Below are 11,813 nucleotides of genomic sequence, written 5' to 3'. Positions count from 1 at the left end.
GGAAGGACAAGGGCATTAGGTGCATGGGAACAGCATCATGTCCAGGTCATACCATTCTGACTTAGAAATACATCCCCTGTTCCTTGACTGTCTCTGGATCAAATTCCTGGAATACCCTCCCTAACAGCACTGTGGGAGCACCTGCACCACATTGACTGCAATGGTTTAAAAGGTATCCCACCACCACTTCTCAAAAGCAACTAGGGATAAGCAATAATTATTAAGCAATGCATGGAATACATTTCAAGGAAGTTTTTATAAGCCTTCATAAATCACTGTTTAGGCCTTAGCTGGATTATTCTGTTCAGTTCTAGGTACCGCACTTTGGAAGGATGTCAAGACCTTGGATTGGGTGCAGACAGAATTTACTAAAACAGTATTGGGGTGAGGGAGTTCAGTTATAGGACGTAGGAGTCATTCCCCTGAAGCAGAGAAGGTTTGGAGGAGGTTAGATAGCTGTGTTCAAAACTTTGATAGCAAAATTGTTTCCTTTGGCTGAAGGGTTGAAAAGACACAGATTTAACATGATCAGCAAAAGAAACACAGAAGCAATATGAGGAAACTTTCTTTTCTGCAGTGAATTGTTATGATCCGGAATGCACAGCCTGCAAGGGCGGGGGAAGCAGATTCTATAGTAACTTGCGAAAGAGAATTGGATAAATAATTGAAGGGTTAGAACTTACAGGGCTATGGAGAAAGAGCTATAGGGAGTAGGACTAATTGAATGTTCCTACTAAAGACCTGGGACAGGCGTGATGTGCCAAAATGACCTCCCTCTGTGCTGTATCAGTCTATGATTCTCTGATTCCATGTCTGAGCCAGTATTTATCCATCAACCTACATCACTAAAATCAGATAATCCGGTCACTAATGCATTACTGGTTGCAGGATGTTACTAAGTGCAAATTGACTGTCATGTGTTCTACACTGCAAGACAAGACCATAGTTTGTAAGTAGCTAATTGGTTGATTGATGTAGCCTGGGACCATGAATGGTGCTGGATAAATACAAGGCTGTCTTTCTATTGTAAATTGGATGTCATTATTTCCCATTTATCTTTGCTATGTCAACTTGGCCACCCTTGTGTATAAAAGTCATCACAGGCAATTCACCATTGAGATTCTGAAAACTGAATGAATGACGACAGTGCAATGAAGGATGGTATTGAAGAAATCTTTTGTGCTCAAAGCTTCAGTAAAACCTGAAATGTGTCTTCTTTTTTTGATCTCTGGTTCCAGTTGTGTATACAGGTCACCGTCCCTTGAATGACCTCTTCTCCACCAAAAGTGAAATGACAGTGCTTTTCACTTCAGACAAGTCAGAAACCAGAAAGGGGTTCCTGGCGAATTTCACAACTGGATTTCACTTAGGCCTGCCAGGTACGACTCATTTTTATTTAGCCAAAGCTTTGTTAGTTAAACCGGCCCAAATGTTGCCTCATAATAGTCAGGGCTGCATCATAAAACATTAACTCAGCTGTCAAATTCTCACCTCTGAGCCAGAAGCTTGTGTATAAAGTTTCACTCCAGATTCTTCAGCATAAAATCAGAGGGGGGGGGGGCCTGCTTTGCAATACTGAAAGAGCGCTGGGCTATCAGAGGTGCCATCTTTTGAATCAGATGTTAAACCAAGGTCCTGTCTGCTTTCTTAGATGGACATTGGAACATATGAATGCGTTGGAGGTGGTTCAGAGGAGGTTTACTTGATTGATACCTGGAATGAGTGGGTTTTCTTATGAGGAAAGGTTGGACAGATTGGGCTTGTTTCCACTGGAGTTTATAAGAGTGAGGGGGTGACTTGATTGAAGTATACGAGATCCTGAATGGCCTTGACAAGATGGATGTCAAAAGGATGTTTCCTCTTGTGGGTGAGTTCAGAACTGGGGGCACTGTTTTAAAATTAGGGTTCACCCTTTCAGGACAGGGGTGAGGAGAATTTTTTCCCTCAGAGGGTTGTGGGACTTTGGAACTCTCTGCCTTTTAAGGTGGTAGAGGTGGGGCCATTGAATATTTTTAAGGCGGCAGTGGATAGGTTTATTTTAGGCAAGGGAATCAAAGGTTACAGGGGGTAGATGGGAATAAGGAATTCAAAATACTGTCATGATCTTATTGAATGACAGAGCAGGCTCAAAGGGCTGAATGCTCCTATTTCATATGCTCATATGTTCAAAGCAGCATAGGAGCAGGAGTAGGTACTCCAGCCCTTGCTCCACCATTCATTTAGATTGTGGCTGATCATCTACCTCAATGCCACACTTTCCCACACTATCCTCATATCCCTTGATGTCATTAGTATCCAGAAATCTATAGATTTCAGTCTTGAGCATGCTAAATAATTGAGCTTCCAAAGACCCCTGGGACAGAGAATTCCAAAGATTCACTCTGAGTGAAGAAATTCCTCCCCACCTGAGTCTTAAGGCCTAGCCCCTACCCTGAGATTCTGTCCCCTGGTTCTAGATTCGCCAGCCAGGGAAAATATTCTATATTCATCTATCCTGTCATGCCCTTTAAGAATGTTATGAGTTTCAATGAGATCACCTATAGTTCTTCGCACCTCTGGAGAATAGAGACCCAGTTCTTTAAATCTCTCCTCATAAAACAATCTCGCTATCCCAAGGATTCATCTGACGAACCTCTTTTGCACTCCCTCTATGGCAACTATATCTTTCCTTAGATAAGGAGAGCAAAACTGTACACAATACTCCAAGCGCAGTCTCACCAAGGCTCTTTACTACTGCAGCAAGACATCTTTACCTCTCTGCTCAAATCCCTTTGTCATGAAGGCCAACAAACCATTTGGCTTCCTATTTGCTTGCTGCATGCTAGATTTGGGTGACTCATTAACAAGGACATCCAGGTCCCTTTGGGCCTCAACACTTCCCAACCTCTCACCATTGAAGAAATACTCTTCCTTTCTGTTTTTTCTACCACTTCACACTAGTTTTGTGTCATCAGCAAATTTGGAAATATTACATTTGGTCCCCACATGCAAATCATTTATATAGATTGTGAACAGCTGTGGCCCAACCTGAACCTTATGGTATCCATTAGTAGTAGCCTACAATCCTGAGAATAACCTGCTTATTCCTACTCTCTGTTTTCTGTCTGTTAACAAATTCTCAATCCATGCCAGGATATTACCCCCAATCCCGTGTGCTACAATTTTGTTTACTAACATCCTGTGTGGGATCTTATTGAAAGCCTTCTGAAAATCCAAATGCACCACATCCACTGGTTCTCCTTTATCTATGCTACAAGTAAATCCTCAATAAACTTCAACAGGTTTGTCAAACATGATTTCCCTCTCATAAATCCATGTTGACTCTGCCCAATCATATCATTGTTTTCCAAGCATCTAGTAATCACATTTTTCCTACTACTGAGGTCAAACTAACAGGTCTGTAGTTCTTTGTTTTCTCTCTCCTTCCCTTCTGAAATAATGGAGTTACATTTGCTACTTTCCAGTCTGCAGGAGCCTTTCCAGAATCTATAGAACTTTGAAAGATAACCACCAATGCATCCATTATCTCTCAAGCCACCTCCTTCACCACTCTGGGATATGGCTCATCAGGTTCAGGGAATTTATCAACCTTCAATCCAATTAATTTTTCAAGCACTGCATCTTTATTAATACTAATGTCTTTCAGTTCCTCATTTTCACAATCCCCTTTGTTCCCTAGCATTTCTCGGAGATTTTCTGTATCTTCCTCTGTGAAGACAGACACAAAGTAATTGTTTAGTTTCTCCACCATTTCCCTATTCTTCACTACAAAATCTCCTATCTCCACCTGTACTAGATCCACATTTGTCCTAGCTAATCTGTTCCTTTTACATGCCTAAAGAAGCTTTTACAATTTGCCTTTATGGTTCTCGCTAGCTTGTATTCATATTCTCTTCGGCCTTTATCAGTTTCTTGGTCCTCCTTTGCTGGATTCCAAATTGTTCCCAATTCCTGGGTTTAGCACTTTTTCTAGCAACCTTATAAACCACTTCCTTTGATCTAATACAGTCTTTGACTTATTTTGTTAGCCCCGGTTGATTCACCTTTCCTGTTGGGTTTTTGTGTCTTTGCAGAATGTATATTTGTTGTATACCATGTAATATTTCTTTGAATCCAAGCCATTGCCTGCCTACCATCAAATATTTTACATTATTCTTCCAATCCACCATAGCCAACTTGCCCTTCATACCTTTATAGTTTCCTCTGTTCAGATTTAAGACCCTAGTTTCAGAATGAACTATATTACTTCCAAACTTAATATAAAATTCCATTATATTATGATCACTGTTTCCCATTTGTGGTGTGAAAAATTGAGGCTAATCCGGGTGGAACATGCCGTGCTGAAAAGGGGGTTCAACTTTTATGCAGAGTATATGCAAAAACTTGATTTTTGGGGTCAGAAAAATGGGCTCATCCTCCAAGCTGGATCGACTTACCGTCCACGAACTATGCTATAGGTCAACCAACATCAGTAAACAGATTACGAGTCATTCTCTCAACGCTCTTTGTGGGATCTTGCTGTGCTCAGATTGGCTGCTACCGTTCCCTATATTACGACAGTGGCTATACTTCAAAGCACTTCACTCACCGTAAAGTGCTTTGGGATGTTATGAGGTTCCGAGAAGCGCTATAGAAATGAGAGTTAGAGTCATAGGACGGAATTTTCCAGCCCCTCACGCTAGCGGGATCTTCCATTCCTGCCGATGTGAATGGAGGTTTCAATAACTCACTGACCCCGCCATGGGGGAGCCTGTCACGGGGTTGGGGTTGCGGGAGGGGGCTGGGGGGTGGTGGTGTTGGTGTGGGGGTGATAGGGGCACTGGAAAATTCCAGTCATAGAGCCATACAGACATTTATCACACAGGAAGATATCATTCAGCCCACCGAGTCCATGCTGGCTCTCTGCGGAACAATCCAGTCAGACCCACCCCTCCGCTCGATCCCGTTGCCCTGCACGTTCTTCTTTTCTTTCTTAGAAGTTCAGCATGTGAAGCTGTTATCCTCCGTCATTCTGGGATATAACCCAAGGAAGTCTCGGTTTCAATCTCTGGTCCACTCTGCATTATCCAATCTCAGGCATGACATCAGTTGGGGATGGATTCACGACATGTTTCAGAAGCCCGATGAGGAAGAACCATCCAGGGTTCCTGTTCGTGATGCCTTTTAGTGACCCTTAAAAGGAAAGCATACTTGTTCAGCTGCTGGCCTGGCTGGTGCCTACCCTTGGGGCGGGGTTGCCTGCTGCGGCTCACTAACAATGAATGAGTGCTTGAGGGACGTATTGGAGAGCGGCCAGTCATCTAGGAACTATACCCAACATGCACTGGGGGCTTTCAGAGAAGTGGAGAACATTGAGAAGATAAGAAAATAGAAGATAGAACATCCCATATTTACTGAAGAACAGGTCACTGCCATATTAGAGAATCATGATCAACTTTCTGATATGCTATTGGAAGGGCCAAGGATCCACGCCATCTATCCATACTTGGAAAATTACCCCCAATATGCAAATTGCTTGTACTATTTACAGCACCAGGTGTATCATGATGACTTTGCAATCACTGTTTATCCCTATCGATTCCTGTCATTTTCTTTAGCCAGGCACAGAACCGTAGAAGTTTACAGTGCAGCTTGTCATGGTAATGCAAGCCCTTTGCTTGAGCAATCAACAAATAATCATTATGCCTCATTCTCTCCCCATATCCCTGAATCTTCCTCTGTTTCAATTACTTATCTCATGATCCCATCATTGGCCAATTTTCCCATCAACACAACACTTTTGGTAAGAGTCTTTTCTACAGATCTTGCAGAATATTTCATCCGATCTGAAAGTCCTGCTTGCAACGTGCTGATTTTGACAAAGTGCGGCCTGATTTTCAATCTCATTAATTCTGTTCTTTGTTTCTATAGCTCCTTGTGCCCCCACAGAGCATCGGTGTGAAAATGGTCAATGCATCTCTGTGGACAAGTTATGCAATGGTCATCAAGACTGTGAAGATGGGTCTGATGAAAAACATTGTGGTAAGCAAATTTGATCGTGGACTTTGATTCTCATGCAGGTGTAAAATATTCTGCTCTATACATAGGCCAATTTTTCAGAACATGGTAGCTGAATTTCCTGTGTACTTGCATCTCGGAGGACACATAATCGGTGACATTAAACCATTGCCTTGGCATAGAAGACTGGTTGAAAGTGTGTTACACAAACAATTAAACTTTGCCACAGGCAGAGAGAATGGGAGGGCTTAAGTCACATAGAACTTTTTAACTGTCCACTCACTCAATCTCTGCCTGGTGGAGTTAAGGGTTGAAATTTGCCCTCAGGTACCTGAAACGGGAAAGTGTCTTTCATTTTTCATTCATGTGACGTGAGTATTACTGACAAGGCCAGCATTATTGTCCATCCCTAGATGCCCTTCAGAGGTTGGTGCAGTTAAGGTTCTGGTCAACGGTAACCCCAGGATATTGATGCTGGGAGATTCAGTGATGATAATGGCGTTCACTGTCAAAGGGAGATGTTGGAGATGTGAATTGTGTGGCACTTGCATAGCACAAATGTTCATGCCACCCATCAGCCCAAGCCTGAATATTGTCTTGGTCTTGCTGCATGCAGTTTCAGTGTCTAAGGTGTTGTGAATGGAGCTAAACACTGTGCAATCATCAGCGAACATCCCCACGTCTGATGTTATGCTGGAGGGAGGTCATTGCTGAAGCAGCTGAAGAGGGCATTACCTAGGACACTGCCCCTAGGAACTTCTGCAATAACATTCTGTTGCACTTTGCTCAGTATAAACATCCTGTAGGCTCAATGAGCCGCCACAAATCCTCATAATTGGATATCCATTCTCTCTGTGATTCTTTTGAAAGTTTTCAATTTTCTGTTCAAACCCCCAGTACGCCTGTTGAATGGATCCCATAGCAGTGATGGGTTGGTGCAATTCAAGATGAAGTCTAAGTGGTGCTCAGCATGTGCAGACAATTGGTCAGAGAAGATATCAACCTTGCTATGTGCAGAGTTGGGCTTTAGGTAAGGTACGCTTCTTCCTTCATTGGTATCTTAATCATACTGTGTAACATCTTTAGGCCTCTTCAACAATAATTTGTATTTATATAGCACCTTTAACGTAATAAAACATTCCAAGATGCTTCACAGGAACATTATCAGAAACAGAGTTTTACACTGAGCCATATAGAGAGATATCAGAAGAGATGACCCAAAACCCAATCAACTAGATAGTTTGTAAGGAGCATTTTTAAGGAAGAGTAAGAGGCAACAAAATGAAGAGATTTAGGGAGGACATTCCGGAGATTCGGGCTTAGGTGGCTGAAGGAATGACTGCCAATAGTTAAGCATTGAAATTCTAGGATGCGCCAGAGTCCAAATGGAGGTGGGCAGGAATCTTGGAAAGTACCAGGGCTGGAGGAGGTTACAGATATTGCGAGAGGCAAGGCCACAGAGGTATTTGAAAACAAGGATGGGAGTTTTAAAATCAAGGCATTACTGGACCAGGAACCAATGTAGGTCAGTGTGCACTGGGGTGGTGGGTGATTGGGACTGCTACAAGTTAGGAAATGAGCAGCAGGGTTTTGGATGAGTCCAAAGGGTGCAAGGCAGGAGGACAGCCAGGAGAGCAGTGAACTCACACTATATAATATAGTACCATTGTTTCCAGCTGAAAGAATGTAAGAATTATTATGAAGAGGAGAAATACATTAAGCTTGATAAACCAACTCCCACTGGTCCCAACTGCTCACCATATACCTAAAACCTGCCGCCAGCAACTCAATGGACATAACCTCACTTTGAGAAAGTGAGGTGAACTGGTGATGTGGAATCCAGCCATCGTACTGATTTTCTTTTTGATTGACATCAGCTGATCACTAACTTTTCACCAATTACCCCATTGGTGTTTTCTTCCTGTTAGTGGATTTCCCATGTTACGGTCACACCAAAGGATTGTTAGTCCTGCAACAATAACCTCCATGTGATTCAGGCCCAAGTAATATTACATTAACTCATAACAGTATTGTTCCACAGTATTACATTAAATGACAAGTAATTAATACAATCTGGTTTCTACGTGAAGTCCAAGCTAATCAGGCTCACACTTCCATGAGCTACTGCCAAGGTGAAAAGATTTCCATGAGGGCTTTAACTTTTTAATACTATTCAGCTACCTTGAATTGCATGTAACAGTTGTTTGCATCCTTCCATCTATGATGAGGAGGGATGGTGGACACACAACAAACAATCCATTTATTGGGATTGGGGGTCTTCGTTTGGTGCACCTGTGCTGATGACGTAATGGCCAATCCTTGAACTTCTGCCGTGAACATGAAGCTGCCACGTGAGGTTGCGGGTTTTATTTTAGGCATTGGCACCTGTTGCCAAGCTGCTCTAGTCAGCCACTGCTTGTCATGGTAGTGCACACCAGCTCCCAGGAGGTGGCATCATATCGCTCTTTCACCATCTAGTGACTCCCAGGTGGGATAATCGAGTTTTACGGCCTCCGTGTCACATTTGCAAGCATCCTTTAAGTGGAGTCATTGGTTGTCTGCCTCCGGCTACCTCACCATACAGAAGGTGCTTGTGTGTGCGACTGTCTTCCATCCCGCGTACCTGCCCGATCCACCCCTACTTGATGAGTGCCCACAGTCCTGGGAACTCTGCCTTTGAGAGGACAGGCGCATTCCTGATTTTGTCCTGCCGGGATATACTCACAATGCACCACAGGCAGTGAAGATGGAAATTATCGCGCTCCCCACCAACTTTGCATGTCAGCCTCTCAGATAAGAGCATTTCTATGACTCTCCAAGTAATATTCTGAAGAACATTCCAAATGGTGAGCAACCGAGGTGATTTCAAAGCACGTGTTCGGCAGACAGTGATTCATGGCTACAATAGTTCAGTCATCATAGAGTGGGCAAGATTAACGCTAACTTGGAACAGTATCTTTCTATTAACTCACCAAGCTGATGCCCACCTTGACCTGTTTGAGCAATGCCCTAACCTCTTTGGCCTGCTCTTACAGGCTTGTTATTGTGTTCTGCAATGCATAGCTTCTATAATGCCTGTCTCAAAGCTAAACCTGTTATCTATAAGCTCAGCTAGTACGTCAGATGAATTTTTTAACTTGCCGGGTACAAGGAAGGGATTGACGGGTCAATTATTATTGGTCAATATTCTAACAGCCCAAGTGAAAATTACCCCAATCATTTGCCTCTGGACCCCATTGTTCATTGTACCTTCAATCGTTGCCACTGTAACTTCACAGGAGGTGCCTCGTTTACGCACATAAACATTGTTTTGAGAGGATTTGAGTTCAAAAGTAGGGATGTCTTACTGCAGTTGTCCAGGGCCTTGGTCCACACCTGGAGTATAGTATGCTGTTTTGGTCTCCCTATCTGCCATAGAGGGAGTGCAGCGAAGGTTCACTAGGCTGATACCGGGGATGGCAGGACTGTCGTATGAGGAGAGATTGGTCCGACTGGGCCTGTATGCGTTAGAGTTTAGAAGGATGAGAGGGGATCTGACTGAAAAATATACAATTCTAACAGGGCTAGACAGACTGGATGCAGGGAGGATGTTTCCCCTGGCTGGGGAGGCTAGAACCAGGGGCCACAGTCTCAGGATATGGGGCAGGCCATTTAGGACTGAGATGAGGAAAGATTTCTTCACTCAGAGGGTGGTCAGCCTGTGGAATTCTCTACCCCAGAAGGCTGTGGAGGCCGGATCACTGAGTATACTCAAGAAAGAAATTGATTTTTTTTTTGGATATTGGGGGCATCAAAGGGTATGGAGTGAAAGTGGGAATATGGCGTTGAGATAGAGGATCAGCCATGATCATATTGAATGGTGGAGCAGGCGTGAAGGGCCGAATAGCCTACTCCTAATCCTGGTTTCTATGTGTTTCATTTGTGTTCCATATGTGTTTACATTGTACTCACAGCGAGGTTAGGTGACAGTGGTGAACCAGGATGGATTATAAGGAAATTTCCTGCCAGAATTTCAGCTGAGGTCTGACCAACACTCATAGCATCTCGATAAAAGCAAAATACTGCGGATGCTAGAAATCTGAAACAAAAACAAAAACTGCTGGAAAAACTCAGCGGGTCTGACAGCATCTGCAGCGAGAAAAACAAAGTTAATGTTTCGAGTCTGTATGACTTCTTCAGAACTCATAGCATCTCCCCCAGATTCCTATTCCAAATATGTTACGACGAAGATTAGCATCTTGTTAACTTTTGATTACTATTTGTACCTGAAAACTAGTTTTTGAAAGCTTAACCGGAGCCTAAATTACTACCATATCTCCACAGCACCTCCGTTCAATGGGAGTAATCACAGACAGTGTCACTACAATTGTCATTTAGCAGCAACAGACCTGCTAACCCATGCTTTGAAAATCAACCCTCTACTCTCATCTGTCATTGTTATGTCTATAGTGTAGTCATTACATTAAATTGCTTCAACTGTCTTTCAAATGCTCACTTTATCTAACTAAGTATTTTTACAATATTTTGTTCTCTTCTTTAAATTCCCTATAGGGTTTTTTTTTCCTTTCATGCTCTAGCTAGGTGTTGCATGCTGGGAGTTCATATTGGGAATTAAGGCATCTGCCCAGTTCTTGGCTCTAGAATTTTCTATTGAACAGTATATGAACAGTAAATCATGGGCTCTTAAATTGGGAGTCAGAGATTGTGGGTTCAAGCCAAAGCTCAAGAGACTTGAACACATAATCTTGACTGACACTCCCAGTGCAGCACTGAAGGAGTACTGCATTGTCAGAGGCACCATCTCCTGTGTGAGACATTAAACCAAGGCTCCGTCTACCCTCTCAGATGGACGCAAAACATTCTCTGGCATTACTGCAGAGAAGAAGAGAGAGGTTCTCCCCAGTATCTTGGACCAATCTTTATCACTCTACCAACATCACAAAACAAAATGATTGACAGGAGAATATCTTTTTGTTTTGTGGGAACTTGCTGTGTGCAGTGGTTGTGGCAAATATGCCAAAAAAATATGGTTGCCACATATCCATGATAACAGTTACTATAATTCAATGAAAAAAAGCCGTAAATGCCTTAGAACATCTTGAGGTTGTATTAGGTGCTAGATAAATGTAAATTCTTTCTTTCCTAAGTTATGTCCCTGATATCTGAGAGAGCAAGCTGTGGGTTTGTCTTCACTCACTTACTTCACAAATTTTCACTCAAACTGTTTCGCCGGCTGTTCTGTCCTCTGCATTTCATCATCTTCATATGGAGGAATGAATCAGCTCATTAGAGAAGTTCACCATCGGATGGCATGGTGGCTCATTGGTTAGTGCTGCTCCTCACAGCTCCAGCGACCTGGGTTTGATCCTGACCTTGGGTGCCTGTCTGCGTGGAGTTTGCATGCCCTCCTCATGGTTTCTTCCCACTGTCCAAAGATGTGCTGGTTAGGTGGATTGGCCATGAATGGATCAGTAAATTGTCCCCCTGTGATGGACTGGTGTCCTGTCCTGGGTGTATCCTGCTTAGTGCCCGCTGCCTGGCCTGATAGGCTCTGACTCTGCATGGGGATGAAGAGGTTCTGGAAAAGTAAGTGAGTGCAAAGTTCACCACACAGGGAACTGGCAGAGCAGGGGGATGGGTAGTGTTATGGACAGGGAAGAGATGATAGGCAAGGCTCCCCTTTGCTTTTCACTTGTCCACTGATCAAAGACAGGTGCCGGGATTTTCCAGCCCTATCGCAGGTGGGACCCGTCACCAGCGAGGCTGTGCCCCAGCCAGAATTCCACTGATTTGCGGCAGGACCGGAAGATGGCCAT

The 11,813-nt window shown here is 43.4% G+C and overlaps 1 protein-coding gene across 1 annotated transcript in view; it reads left to right on the top strand.

Moving 5' to 3' along the window:
- tmprss15 (transmembrane serine protease 15) overlaps positions 1 to 11,813 on the top strand; it is a 149,679-nt gene that overhangs the window by 112,049 nt on the left and 25,817 nt on the right. The window contains exons 21-24 of the mRNA XM_041211975.1: positions 1,239 to 1,379; positions 4,977 to 5,153; positions 5,911 to 6,021; positions 6,895 to 7,027. Of these exons, the coding sequence (XP_041067909.1) occupies positions 1,239 to 1,379; positions 4,977 to 5,153; positions 5,911 to 6,021; positions 6,895 to 7,027 (562 nt within the window). The remainder of the gene's footprint in view (positions 1 to 1,238; positions 1,380 to 4,976; positions 5,154 to 5,910; positions 6,022 to 6,894; positions 7,028 to 11,813) is intronic.

This window comes from Carcharodon carcharias, chromosome 18 (assembly GCF_017639515.1).
Source record: "Carcharodon carcharias isolate sCarCar2 chromosome 18, sCarCar2.pri, whole genome shotgun sequence".
Classification (NCBI taxonomy): domain Eukaryota; kingdom Metazoa; phylum Chordata; class Chondrichthyes; order Lamniformes; family Lamnidae; genus Carcharodon; species Carcharodon carcharias.
This window is presented reverse-complemented; position numbering and strand designations above follow the sequence as displayed.